Genomic DNA, 14,700 nt, shown 5'->3' on the forward strand with positions numbered 1-14,700 from the left:
AAAAGATCTAGTAATTATGAGATAAGGAAAGGTGCGTCGTTGATTGTGAATAACATTTACAGTAATCGTACTGAAGCCGCTCTGACGAGCGGCTGGTGGTGACTGTGTGGGTCAGACTGCAGTCTCTCAGTCAGACCCATGAAGCATACGAGGATAAGGATTTTGACAGAGGATTACTTAAATAGTACACAGTAGAAGTACTTAATTATAGTTACACAATAGGGAGTACTTAGTTCAGCAGTATATGAATCTTGGTCTACTAATAGAAAATACGTTTTTTAATAACACATAAAAGTTGGGCGAAATGTCCTTATTCTTTTTCTCTGTTAAGGATTTTGACACAGAATTACTCGAAAAGTACACAGTAAAAGTACTTCATATTATTCATGCAAGTAGTCTAGGAAGTGCTAAATCCAACAGTTTATGAATCTTGAACTACTTATGGAAACAATGTTTTGTTGTTGTTTTTTCTCATGTCGTCCTTTACTTTGAAATCCGGATACCTTCGTGATACCTTCAGTTTATTACCGGGAGTATTTACTGTAAAAGTATTATCTCATAATTACGAGATCTTTTCTCGTAATTACGACATCCGGATCTCGTAATTACGAGATCTTTTCTCATAATTACGAGATCTTTTCTCGTAATTACGAGATAAGGCGACTATTTTTTTTTTTATCAAGTGAATGCAATGCGCTTCCGTATGTTGCTACCAACGTTTGGGAGAAAAGACTGTGCCTGCTTGCGGCTGCAGATGGCATCGTTGCCAGTACTTGCCAGTGTCACTGAGATCTCGCTGCCGCTGCAACCCCAACAGTCACCCGACTTCGTTCCATGTTGCTCCAAGAATTCTGCCTGTTTCCTGTCAGTTTCTTCTCGACACTTAAGCCAAGTGCTTCTTCTTGAAGGAATGTTAGATTTTCGTGCATGTTTATTCATTAAATCATGGTAAATGTAGCTTAACAATATTTTGTCTGGTAAAGCTCTTCCATTAATTTAACACAGTGATCAAGAAGTAATTTACATTCTATAAAGGATATAACAATAAATGGATCTGACCGACATGTATGCCAATTTCACTGTAGGCTATATAAAAACAGTCAGCTTTTATGTGCAGTGCATTAGCCAGTATAAACATTAACTATGTCTCGAACATTTCGTTGTGAAATCATGAAAATCCACCTAACGTCATTGCGTGCTAGTGAACTGACGCACCTCAATGCCCCACACGCTATCTGAACTACGACAAACGCTTTATATCAGATTTGGGCTCTCTGCTGAAGCCTGGAGTCATTGGCGAGAGTTACAAAATGCTGCATTCCAATTGGCTGCAGTGGCTGTCACTTAATCTCCCACTGCCAATACACTTAACCACTGACCTACTAACACAGATCCATGAGTCAGAAGCCACCTTGAAAGGGAAAAGCCATGGGAGGAAAGTCTAGTACTTCGCAACACGTAGGATTTTACAAAGACTCTGATAAACCTTAGCTTTGGAAGCCTGTGCTCGATACGCAGCGGAAAACCAGCCAATACCGTCCAACCGGGGGGGCAGAAAAGGTACAGTTTTGATTCGAGGTTGAGTGAAAGCCAACCCTGGTCAAACTCCTTGTGTTAAAGATTTCTGCCTGGCGGGGTTGTGTTTACGCTTTGTAAAGACAGCCCCTGAATCACAGCAGCGCGTTGCTAGCTTGTGTTTCTGTCATGTAGCTAACATTAACCTCTGTTTGTAAAAGTCGTTTTAAACTTAGAATAGTTACTCAAACTGAAGTTGCAGCTTTTTTGTGGTTTGCTTTTATTAATTAGACTGTAACGTTACTGTTTTAGTTGCTCGCTCGCACATAGCTGATATAATCAGCATAGTGGCAGGTAAGACATTGATTTTTTTTCAGGTACGTAGGCCTACCAGTAGCAGGAGTTTGTGGATTGCGGCACAGTATTGTAGCCCATAATTTGATGCGGCTGGGCTATCAACGCCTTATGGCTGCTTTCGGTGTGTGACTGTATGTGGGTTAACGTTATTGATCCACGTAACGTGAATAAAGCACTGTTTTCTATCCTTTATATTATGTAGTTATCTTCACATTAAAACTGCTTACTTTAAGGGCGTAGTTAGACCCCACGTTTCAGCCGCCAGTGTCATGAGTAAGCAAGGCAATGATGTCATGTAACAGTGAATGCCCTTATTGTAGTCTTAGCCTTACACGGGAAGCTGTAATAATCTAACATATTTATTATGTATTGTTTATCTATATAAATAGAATAAGCGACAAAATAACACGGAGCCATGTTGTTACTGCCACACTGACGATTATTGCATAATATCTGCAGCCATGGGGGGGGGGGGGGGGGGGGGGGGTATTGTGTAATACGGACACAATGAAGGAAGGAATCTGGGGCAAAAGGACGTTGACGGGTCGCTACGATCCGAACCAATATCCCGGCCAGCCGAGGATCAAGCGATGGTGAACTTCCGCACCCCCCTGTCTCACATCTAGCAGAGACACCCATTTTTATTACATGTGATCCGAAATTAGTCTTGATGTCATGCCTACTTAGAGAAACAATAGGATGTGACCATCGCCGCGAAATCGCTACATCTGTAATGGCTTTATTGTGTGAGCTCAGAGGAATAGAAAAATACATCTTTCAAGTTCATCACTTGTCACATGATGGCAATTATGTCATCACATAATTGCCATCATCATCAATTAGGAGCAAAAAACAATGCATGGTGGGTCAGGATCTCAATCACAACACATTAAAACAGCATCGATTTTATTATAAACAATCAGCGGACACATGTTCAGATTAACAGGTGGAAACAAACTGGATTTTGGGGGTCAAACATGCTTGGGAATGGTACGGATTGCCTAGTGTGAGTGCGCCCTTATAAATGTACTTACACAGAACCTCAGTTAGGGACAGTGTATTTATTTTATATATCCATTTTAAGATAATTTAGGTATTTTGTGTTATATGCACATTTCTGATCATGTCTAATATAGCATCTCAACCCAGCATGACAATGACCTAAATAGAACCATTTTCCAAACAGTACTAAACCGTTGGTCTCGTGGTGTTAATCAAAAGCGGGAGTATTAAGTGGAATGACGAGACCAAAAGCAGATCCTTTGACGAAATATATCCACGAAAGTTGAGGTATTTTATTGAGAAGAAATTTAGTCCTATTTTTTTATTTGCAATGTAAGCCTCAAGTTTGTTGTGCTTGCTATAGGTCAGGACTACTTTTATTTATTATATTTATTTATTCAGCTATTTGGTTTCCATACAAATGCCATAATTTGTTGAATGTTGCAAATATCATATATATATATATAGAGACAGTACAAACCAGGAACAACAATCCAAATTTTACATTTTCTATTGTATAGTACTCGCCTATTGAGCAGTAAAATTGAACACTTCAATAAGCAGCCAAGTCCGGGGTTTTGAAAGGACAGTTTTCAAGTTCAAATTTATATATGAAAAATGTTAATTTAAAGGCTTGCCTTTTACCGTGTGTTTGGTTTGTATGGCGGTTTGTATTCATTTTGGCTTAAAAAAATATTTTATTTATTATTTTCTTATGACACCACCAGCTTGATGAGTGGGGAAGGCTAAATTTAGCAGTTTACTTCAGGAAAAATTGTATTAGTCAGCAAGACTGACCGGCATGTGATATGGAATACTTTTGGAAGCAAAAATACAAGGGTATGATTCAACTTTTTCATGATCTAGTGATTAAACAAGCAGACGTAAATCTGGGAATGCATAGAATGTTTATAATTAGCTATTTATCGGTGACAGTGGAATTGTAGCCATTAAATAGGGCTAATGATTAAAAGCCAAATTATTTTCATTGATTTAAAGTGGTAATCTTGAAGATTTCATTTTGTTCCCTCTGGTGACACCGATGGCAATTGTAGATGAACATCATATTTACCAGCAACCTTATTGTATGGCTTTATATACAATATTTTAGGGCTGCAGCTATCGAATATTTTTAGAGTCAAGTATTCTACCGATTATCCCATCGATTAATCGAGTAATCAAATTAAAAATAATTTTGCATTATTAAACAACAATACCAAATAATGCCGAAAATGACAGGCCTGTTAAATAGGCCAAGCAATCGGCTTTTATTTCTGAAAAAAAAACATACAGGTATTTATTCCAACTGTTCCTAACACCGGGAGTAAGGGTGCATGAGGGAGAGTCAGTGCGTTTACATGACACTCAAGAAAACCGAATTACTGCGTTAGTCTGACTATGATCGGATTTTTAAGATGCATGTATACACCTTAGTCTGACTAAAATCAGACCGGATCGGATTTCTCATAGTCGAATTACACCACGTAGATTATTCGATTGAAAGTCGCATTAACTCCTGCATGTATACGTTTCCAGTGGATCGGATCGGATTTTGCGTTCTGCGCAGGCGCCAGATTTTTCCCCGGGGCCGTGAGCCGGAAGTAGATGGACGGTGTCGGCGGCGGCGGCGGCGGCGGCGGCGTCTTTCCTCCGAAATCACCACAAGAAAGAGCGCCATTGTGCATCTAGTTTGTGTAATTATCATGTACACCATATACGAAGTGTACAAAGATGTAGCTTCGTCTCGCTCTTCGTACGCCATCTTTCTTGAATGCCGAGGCAGCTGGTGACGTAAAGAGGTCAGCCGGAGGTGGCCCCGTTACCACTAGTTGAAATGGGCACAGCGCCACCTAGCGTACCGGGGTATGACGTGCTTTCGGCAGTAATTCGATTTTCTCACCGGCATGTATACTCGGATAATTGCAGTTGTCCGATTGAGCAGCATAGTCGAACTATGGCTGTAATCTGACTAAGCTGTGCATGTAAACGCACTGAGTGAGAGAGAAGAGGTGTGTGTGTGTGTGTGTGTGTGTGTGTGGAAAGGAGTTATTTGGTGTAGGCTATTACACTCTTGCAATTTAACACAAATTAGTTTCCACATCTTAACATGATATCTAGTCATACCAACATTAGGCTACAACCTCCACAAATACCATACGCTCTAACTAGAGATGCTGGGCTGTGTTAAACTAACATCAGTGTTTACGTTAGCTTGTGTCAGCGATGCTTGGTGAGCTGGTGTTAACTGGATGCTTTCGGTTCAGATGTTGAATCTTTGTTGATGTGCTGTTGTGGTACTCCAGTTCTGCTTAGCAGTAGACACGTTGCACTTTGTTATCTTCATTTTTAAGTGTGAAATAATCCCAAACTTTGGACATTCTCCGTCTTTTACGTACGGCGTCTTGGCTCTCCGCTATCGCACTAACTCAATTCAGAACGTCGCGATCTCGATTCACACATACACGTGATCTTATTTCTACACATAGCGATTCTGGAGCATTTTATATCTCGAGCTGAATCACAAACAAATGCTCCTATTTTCCTCCCGGATTTTTCGAAGCGCCCCCAAATGCAGCACTGCCGCTGCCTCCTCCCTCAACCTGTGGTAAAGCTTTACAACACGGGATTCAGCGGAGGAAGCCCACCTGCAGTTGAGTGTTTGGAAGGAGTGTGAGAAGCCGTTTTTAGACGGGGCAGCAAGCCGCCAATCTGCCCGTCTTTTGGGCAGCTAGGTCCACGGTTTTAGACAGAGGGCGACAAATTGAGAGTCTGTTTAGGTCCGCCGATTTGCCGCCTCAGAGGGTACACTTATTTCCACCTCGCCTGCTAGTTGAGCAACTGGACAGCCGCTGAGATCCGGGAGATGCTAGCTTCTCCTGGATCTCTAGCAGTTTCGTTGTGTTAGCTTGTTGTTGTAGCGCAAGCTAGAAACGGTCGCGACTTTCAAAGTAAAAGCCCCCCGCTAAGAACCCAGTTCTAAATTATAATGGGGTGCAATGTAAAGCTCTTATTTTGAAGACACATTTGTTGTCAACCGTTCCCAGCCCAACTTCGGGCTTCATGTCACGTCACATGTTTACTCGATGAATATTACGCCTCCGTTTTAGAAAGCCGATCAAAGCAGCTATCACATATCACCTAGCCAAAGATACGGCCCCAATAAACACTGTACAACATGAGGGATTAAAGGATTCCCTCTCATCTTGGAGACAAATTATTTTTTTTTTTTCTTTTGTAAAAATCATTTCTCATCCAATGATAGAACTTGAACAAAACAAAAAAAAACATTGCTTTATGCCTCTGCCATACTACAATGTTTTTTTACTCATCAGTGCAATAAACATTTTGTGAAAAAATCGTGCCAGAGAATCGTGATCTCAATTCTAAGCAAAAAAATCGTGATTCACATTTTTTCCAGAATCGTGCAGCCCTAACAGTCCGTGTGGAAAAATGATGCCTGAGTAAAGCAGGCCACATAACGCGGGTGATAGGAATTAAACGAAGCCTCGAGGCAGAGATTTTGCTTCAACCATTTTTTGTAATTATTCAAGTTACTCAAGTAATCATTGCAGCGCTACAATATTTGCTAAACTACACAACCAGCTAGCCAACTGGTTTGATAGTGTCTTACCTTAGCTCCCTTATTTTCTGAGGTAATTTGATCATAGCTAGCAGAAAATAAATGATCCCTGAAACGGTCCTGTTCATAATGACTTCCGTAAAGTTTCATGTAATCCTGCTGAGAAACAAATGGCACAGAAAATGTTGGTAGAGGTAACTAACTCCGTCTGCGTGGTGACTAACGTTACCCAAAAATAAGGTCCACACTTTAGGATTTTAGTGGATTTTATATCTGAGTCCCCTTTCTTCTTTTAACGCTCTCCACCTTGGCAAGGCAGCGGCGATACGAACTCTGGTTCTTCCTCACTAGAGGTCGCTTACCTTTTTGGACCGTGACTCTGGCCGAGCAACCACTGCTCACTGCTGGGTGAACTAACTGTGCGCTGCTAGTGATTTTTTTGGAAAAGTTGCCACCAACACCCGGTGTGTATCTTTGCCATTACAGCAAATACAAGGGCTTTCAATAGAGGGCCAGTTAATCCCAGGCCCATTAATCCCAATAATCCTGAAGTCCTAAATGATGCTGTCATCCTATCAGGTACTAAACAAGCATGATCAGACTACAGAGGTTATCAATGTAGATCTACAACATGCAACATTAAATGTAGAACCACAAATTATCATTATTATTATTATTATTATTATTATTGTTATTAATCATGAATTATTATTTTCATTATTATATTTTTTTTGTTCTATTGACATGAGTGAATGTGAAAAAGAAATGTGACTTTAGGTATGTATAGCCACTAGCTTAACATATATTGTAATGGCTGATACATTTGGAATATTTAACTCGATTGATTGATGATATAGTGAACGGGAGAAGGGAAGGCTGGTGAAGACGGTAGGCCAGGTTGGTGTAAACAAAAGTGACTGACTGGCCCCACAGTGCGGATTGCCAGTCCACCCCTTGTTGGCTGCTAGTGTTGCGTATTCCTTCCATGCATCATCGCAATGACGACTATTCAGGAGAGATATAAGATTTGTAATGTTAAATGTTAGAGCACTTTTTTCTCCTTGTGGACTGTATGGAACATGTGTTACAAATAATAACCATGCAGTCTTAGTTTAGTCGATTTTTTGGGTCATTTTCTAATTTAGAAAATGCAAATACACTGGAAGATAGACAATAAATCAACTTAATGCTTTCTAGCTTCAGAAAACTACAGAGCCCCTCTGGTGACATTGGTGAAAAAAATGTAATTGCTTAATAACGCGTGGCCACGCAATTGGGCAGTCAGAGTCGGAGCGCATCCCTGTAGTGCGTTCTGGTGTTATCCATGGAGAGGCCGTGGAGAGCAAGCGTGGAGACATATGAATCAGGCTCCATTAAGGCCTCTCTATGACTTAAAAAGGATAAAACATGTTGTAGGTATGGTGGGTGTGATCCGGGGTGTAGCCCTATCTCTCTCATCAAGATAAAAATTGTTTACATAATGTTCCTTCCGTCAACACTGTCAATTATTGACATTTGGAAATTTCTCGCAGGCCACCAGTTGCCCATCCCTGATATACAGCATCACTCCGAAACTGACAACCATCCCGCAACATCTGGAGCTTGTGTTGACTTATATTATAATGTTTTGTTTTGCTTTTTTGTTAATCATCAATATGTGTAAGGAATCTGCTAAGATCAGTCATTTGTGTGCAATGGAAATGTGCATTTATACCCCAGTCAACTGACTTTGCGGTAGACACAGGATTTATAATCCCAATTTGGCTAACTTGAATGGAGAATAAATAATTTAAATCATGCAGCTCTCCTAGACTTTTTCAAATGTTATTGGACTGAATGGCTCAAATTATGATCAAACAAGTAATTTCACAGTGGCTCAAAAGAATGTATCGGTTTTACAGACGCTTCATTCACACAGAATCTTTTCTGTTTGAACTGTTTCCTTGCCTGCCTTGAGCTAGCTCGAGGCTAACGCATAATAAGAATTCCCATTAGTGCGCTAACAGTGGTTAGCATTGCTACTGCAGTAAAAGGCATATACAGTATTTGATATGCTTTGGATCAAAATTAAACCTGCTGACGTCTCAGACTGCGCTGCATACAGGGTTGCACAATGCTTCTGGATGTAATTTGTTTTTTCCCCCCATCCCCATCTCCCTCTCTCTCTAAAATAAGGGATTGTTAGGATACAGGCATTTTATAGATCAGACAGCAGACCTAGCTGCGTTGGACCTGTTCATGTGAGTCAGCTGTCACCGTCACCCTGTTTTTCTGCAATCCAGTTTGCAGTTCAAACACTTAATCAACAAAAACAAAGAATTGTATGTGACAATGAGCTTAGAAAGTATTTGTACACATCTAAAAGTCTACACGTCTCCTCCTCTCTCTCTCTCTCTCTCTCTCTCTCTCTCTCTCTCTCTCTCTCTCTGTCTCTGGGCAACAGTACCTTTAAACATTAATTTAATTATCTGCCAAACCTCCATATTTTAGAGTCAGCTCTGTGGTATGTAGTTTTTGTTTAGTTTGTTTACTTTCACATAAATTAATGGTTTTTATAATGTTGATTTTAGTTTATTGATTTCTTTTATTGCTTGATTTTATTTGAGGCCCCTCTATTTTAACAGTATTTCTTAAACAGTTGAGGTTATCTTGTTCTTGGTACATGTGTTGTAATTTAGATTAAGATAAACATTAATCTGCATTTTTATTCCTGGTAACAACCATTTTCATAGATGTTTAAGAAAGTTTGTTAAAATAAAGGCTGCAAGTGTGGCATTCCAATTGCAGAAGCTGCATTATAATGAAGTTCTGAAATAGTCCAGAGATGTCCTGGCCTGCAAATCTTGTTTTCCCAATGTCAGAAAACGTGTTTGTATGTAATCATCATCATTTTAACAGTTTTTTCAGTTAAAATGAAAAAATCCTTCTGTGTAATGATCATTCTGACTTATTATGAATCATACCACAATTATAATAAAAAATACCACGATAAAATGTATTCACTATATTGTACAGCTGTAAATAATATATATATTATGGAATGGATGTAAATTATGTGCTTGTGCACTGAAATGAAAAAGGCTGGAGCCCTCTGAATCCACATGAGGCATCAGTATCACTTCATAACATAACAAAGTTATCTGTGAGCTTTGTATGAGGTTGTGAAACATGTATCTAGATTCATATTGAATCATCTGAGAGGGAGACATGCCCACCCTAGTCGAAATACACATATTTCATACTTGTATACGACATACGAATACCAGTAAAGCAATAAAACTTAGCCTCCTGAAAAAGCAAGCTGATTGTTGAGTCTTATTATCAGGTCATCAAAAACTGATGATTTGGATTGGTCAGACCCGAGCTGTCACCCCAAAGCATCTGTTTTTGACAATCTGGGGATAAGAGTCAACAAACAAATTCTTACTTTCACTAAAATTTTAAACTGTGCTTGTTACATTACACTGACTGACCCCATCTCATTGTCTGTTATTTCACAGGTTTCTTCGTCTTATATGGATTAAACCAATGGGCAAGTTACTATTGCTGCATAGAATCATTATGGCGCACAGTTAAAAGACCTCTGAGGATATTCACAGTAACCAACAGTAAAAATATGCAATCAATCAAGCAAGAAATGGACTCCACTGAGTCCTACGGTGGAGAGAATGCCCTGGTTCTGGCTGTGGCCTTGCAAGGGGGTAACAGAGATCCGATAAACCACAAAATCTCTGCTATTGCATATAAGTCCAAAACTACCTGTCGCAGGAAAAGGGAGTTTATTCCAGAGGAGAAAAAAGACACCCTTTACTGGGAGAGGCGTCGCAAAAACAACGAGGCAGCCAAGCGCTCCAGAGAGAAGCGGCGTATAAATGATATGGTTCTTGAGAACAAACTGATGGCCCTCGGAGAGGAAAATGCCTCCCTCAAGGCTGAGCTGCTGTCGTTGAAGGTGAAGTTTGGCCTTATGAGCTCAGCAGCATATGCACAAGAAGTCCAGAAGTTATCCCGTTCCACCACTGTTGACCTTTATCAGGAGCTTGTTCCACCTACACCTAGCCAAGGTTCCAACAGGGATTTGGAGCCTCTTTACTTACCCAGCAGCTGCATTTCAGTCATTAAGCGCTCACCTCACATGCCTGAGACATGTATTGCAACTCAGGCTAGCTTCAGTATCTGCAGGACTGCAGAGGTCAAGCAAGAATCAGCAGAGAATAGCAGCTATGCACAAGAGAGATGTAGTCCCTATGAACTCTATAGAAACTACATGGCCAGTCCTTTGTCTGGAGTCTTCCAGTCTGCTTCTTTAATACAGACCACCAGGTCCTCCAGTAACTCCCCCAGGAGCTCAGAAGATGGTGCTGTAAGCAAATCATCAGATGGTGAGGATGAGCAGCAAGTCCCCAAAGGGTTGATGCCATCTGTAGCTGACCCAAGAAGTGTCATTGTCTCCGCACACAAAGTACCAGATGTCAGTTCTTCAGCTTTGCCCCATAAACTCCGGATCAAAGCCAGAACCATGCAAATCAAAGTAGAGGCCATCGACCCTGAATATGAGTCCTCTGAAAAGTCCTTCTCTCCGAGTAGCGTTTCAGAAGGAGGTTGCTACCACACTACTCAGGACTCTTCAGAGTACACCCAGTCCACCCCGTGCCCTTTGTCATTACAGGTCACCAACATGCAAGACTGGACCCACCAGTCTGAGAAGTGGCATAAACGCAGCACAGAGACACTGCAGAATGCCTGCAAGAGTAGGCTTACCCCGAACTCTCTTTCGAATAAAACCATTGTGGATGTAAAAGAACTCTCCTGTGCATATTCAGATGCTGGGGACTTGTATTTTAAACAGGAACTTGGTGACCTGTCTGCAAAAGTGGCCTCTCTAAAAACACTGATCTAATCAACAAGGGTCTGTGATTGAGTCAACTAAAAACACCATCATCATGAGTCATTATCAAAAGGATGTTCCTCTAAATGACCTTTGTATCTTTTGCATTTTCACTGTATTTGCTGTTTCACTGTGTGGTTAATATTGTGGTTCAAAATGGTTCAATTATCGTAAATATTAAAATACAGGATGCTCCAATAGCAGCTGACGGGCATGATCAAAAGCTGTTTCCTAATGTAGAATGATTAAAAGTAATGAGGAGGGGTAGAATTGACTGTACTGTAAATGGTCACATGGTAATTAGTAAATCCAATTTAATGTACAACAAAGAGGGAAGCCCTGCCCCTTTTAGGGTGCCCCATGGGACCTTCTTTGGAAAAAAATTTGTATAGTAGTCAATGGGGTATCACAAAAAATGTGTGATCGCATTTGAATCGTACCCTCATATTACGTCTGTCAATTCAAAAGATAATTTTACAAGTAAAAAAAAGTCACCAACACCAACATGGTGTTTAAAAAAGGGGACAATTACAGTAAATCTGGCCATATTGACATCTGTATTTAAATGATGTCTTTCTAATAATGTAATTTAATTTTAAAAAGTTACAAAAGATTTGCCATGGTGCCATTCACCATTGTACATATTTTTCTGAAATAAAGTCCCATGGTGGTCCACCAAAAGGGGCTTGACTTCACCTCTCTATACCCCAGCACTAACTCCATCAGTACAACAATGGTTAATACTGTGCACCTCAGTTTTTTTATCTGCACAGACTGTTTTTCGAGTACAAATACTGTTTTCATTCACTCAATAATTCATTTGACATAAATTGACGGTAGCTTGGTCAGGGATCGAAACCCTGGCAAAGTGACAATGACTGGAATTAATTGGTTATTGAAACACTTGGTGAGAGAAGAGTACTTAGTATGATGTTGCAGTGACTCTCTAATGCCATGTTCAGACCAAATGCGATGCAAATTATTTGTGCTTCAAGATTACAAACAAAGTCAATGATTAGACTGACGTGAAGACGCGAATAAATGGTGTCAATGACGCATTGGCGTGAATTGAAAATTAAACTTAATTGTGATGCTGTGTCACAAAAGCCTATTGGCATTGACATTGACACTGATGTCATGAAGTTAACGTCACTGATGTCCAGACATTGAACATGAACAACAGTGGAGGAGAGGATGATCATCATTAATCGTGGCCTTTTTTGGAGGCCCATAGCTGTACGATTAACAAATCTACTTGTAGGGAAGTGAGCAAGAAAGTCAGACTACCTGATAAGTTTTGGAAATTTGTTTCAGCACAGCATAGCTGTGAGCAACAAGCATCTTAAATATTGTTTGCTTGTCGTCTGGCTGAGAGACCTGACAAAGTATGAATTATTAGTTACTGCAATATTAGTATTGCAGTCAGATCACAGAGAAATTGCTTTGCTTTGGGTTTTGTGGTAAGCTGTGCTGGAAGCTGCAGTCATCCACCCAGACACTGGAATTCATTGAGCTGGATGCTGCGTGTTCGTGGATATTTTTTTTCACAATACTAGCGAAAAAAAATGAATAACCCTGCGATCAAACTCACGAAAGTAATGCAGCATGAATATTTTGTTCACGTTCGGTCTGTTAAGTTTCGGGAAATGAATCCTGAACGTTATACTTGATGTATTCAGTTTAATGTTAAGGATAATGGTCCTCCGAAAGGCAAACATACATAAGTAAACAAAAAGAGGGATACTTTACAGCACACCAGACCTGACTCATTTAATCAACTGATCTCAGTCTTCAGAAAGTTGATTGGTCAAACTGTGTGCTCTTGACTGGCTGGAACAAAACCTGCAGCCACACGGCCCTTTGTGGAATAGTTTGGACATGCCTGACTTAAGAGGACTGTTACTTTTGCTTTTTATTTTGGTTGCTGATAATTTCCACGAAGTACATGGTTGTTTCCAAGCAGGAAACAACCATTTTGGGGAAAATTGGATGTTTAATTGTCACACTTCCAACTACTTAAAGCTGACTGCTTAAGTAACCTTGAGTCACTGCACAGCAGGACAGCTGAACATGCTGAATATGGAAATTGTCTTGGACAAATATGAAATTGAACATGTGTATATGAAGATAAGAGTGTCCAATAAATAATGAATTATTTACTTAAGTTAAAATTAAGTTTGTTTGTTTGTTTTAGGACATTCTTATTTTCCTTTCAAATATGGACCCACAAAAACAACATTTATCTCATCTGTTGTCCTGGGTGACTATGTTACTGACCATCCTGTCAGTAATCAATCCTGAACTCTTGTACATCAATACAGTTGAAATCAATGACTTCTTTATTCCAGCAGTGTGCGGAAAAAACTTCATAGACATCATGTTCCATAGTCTTTGCTGTAGTCCAAAAAGTCAAATGTTTTTGCCATAACCACATTTTGGCTCTGCTACGTTCACTTTTTGCACCATTTCCATTGCTTGACTGTGTATTACTATGTGTTTTTATTTGTTTTTTGTTCTTTGTTTAAACCTTTCAGGTCACTGGTTAAACCAAGACTGTGTTTGACACTGGATGGACAATTATGACTACCTTCTGATGGAACAGACAGTGCTCAGACAACTGGACTTTTTATAATTGCTAATACATATATTCTTACACATGTTCACCATTTGTAGAAAAATAACACTGTATCATTAAGAAAGTCTCCAGAGATCATTATAATGTTGAAGTTCTTCAAATTGCTGTGTCTCATAGAGGCTTAATTTTCTTTTGGCCATTTGGGGTGATTACATCACGCATTGTGATCTTCTCTGTAGTCAATATAACATTTCTTACTTCGGTCAACCCTAGCTAATATGATGCCAAATAATGTACTTGTTTCAAAAGAATGGGGTGTTCATTTTTCGTCATTGATTAGCTTGATGATGATGATGATGATGATGATGATGATAGTGATAATAACTCCATATGCCCAGACCTGAGGTCCATCTCCTGGTGTCTGAACACTTCTCAGTGTATTGTAATGGCCAGTTTTTGTTTCCAATAAAAGTCTTGTCACGTTGTCATGTATTTTTTTTTTTTTTCTGTTTTTGTCATTTTGTTTAATTCTTTTTTATATTTCCCCTGTTTCCCTCCCCTTATTTGAAAAGGTTCAAGTCATGTTTAGATTTTCACTGGTTAGAGTCCAGTGGACCTAGTTGGAGTCTGGCACTTAAACAACAGGTTTGAGTCCTGTTTGTTGTATGTTGTCGTCGCTAGAGTATGTGTGTGTGTGTGTGTGTGTGTGTGTGTGTGCGCGTGCATGCGGAAATTAGTGCAGAAATACATGAGGGTATCTTGGCTATGTCTCTTGTATTGTAC

The 14,700-nt window shown here is 39.8% G+C and overlaps 1 protein-coding gene across 1 annotated transcript; it reads left to right on the forward strand.

Annotated features, from left to right (window-relative positions):
* The first annotated feature begins 1,289 nt into the window (after positions 1 to 1,289).
* On the forward strand, positions 1,290 to 14,405 carry nfil3 (nuclear factor, interleukin 3 regulated). Its single transcript, XM_030436467.1, has 2 exons — positions 1,290 to 1,560; positions 9,955 to 14,405. Exon 2 carries the CDS (start codon positions 10,071 to 10,073, stop codon positions 11,352 to 11,354), a length of 1,284 nt encoding a protein of 427 aa, XP_030292327.1. The 5' UTR covers positions 1,290 to 1,560; positions 9,955 to 10,070; the 3' UTR covers positions 11,355 to 14,405.
* Positions 14,406 to 14,700: the final 295 nt, after the last annotated feature.

This window comes from Sparus aurata, chromosome 12, assembly GCF_900880675.1.
Source record: "Sparus aurata chromosome 12, fSpaAur1.1, whole genome shotgun sequence".
Lineage (NCBI taxonomy): Eukaryota > Metazoa > Chordata > Actinopteri > Spariformes > Sparidae > Sparus > Sparus aurata.

Bases quoted from the DNA above. Each gene is read 5' to 3' on its own strand.
- nfil3 (XM_030436467.1), top strand. From the start codon at position 10,071: ATGCAATCAATCAAGCAAGAAATGGACTCCACTGAGTCCTACGGTGGA.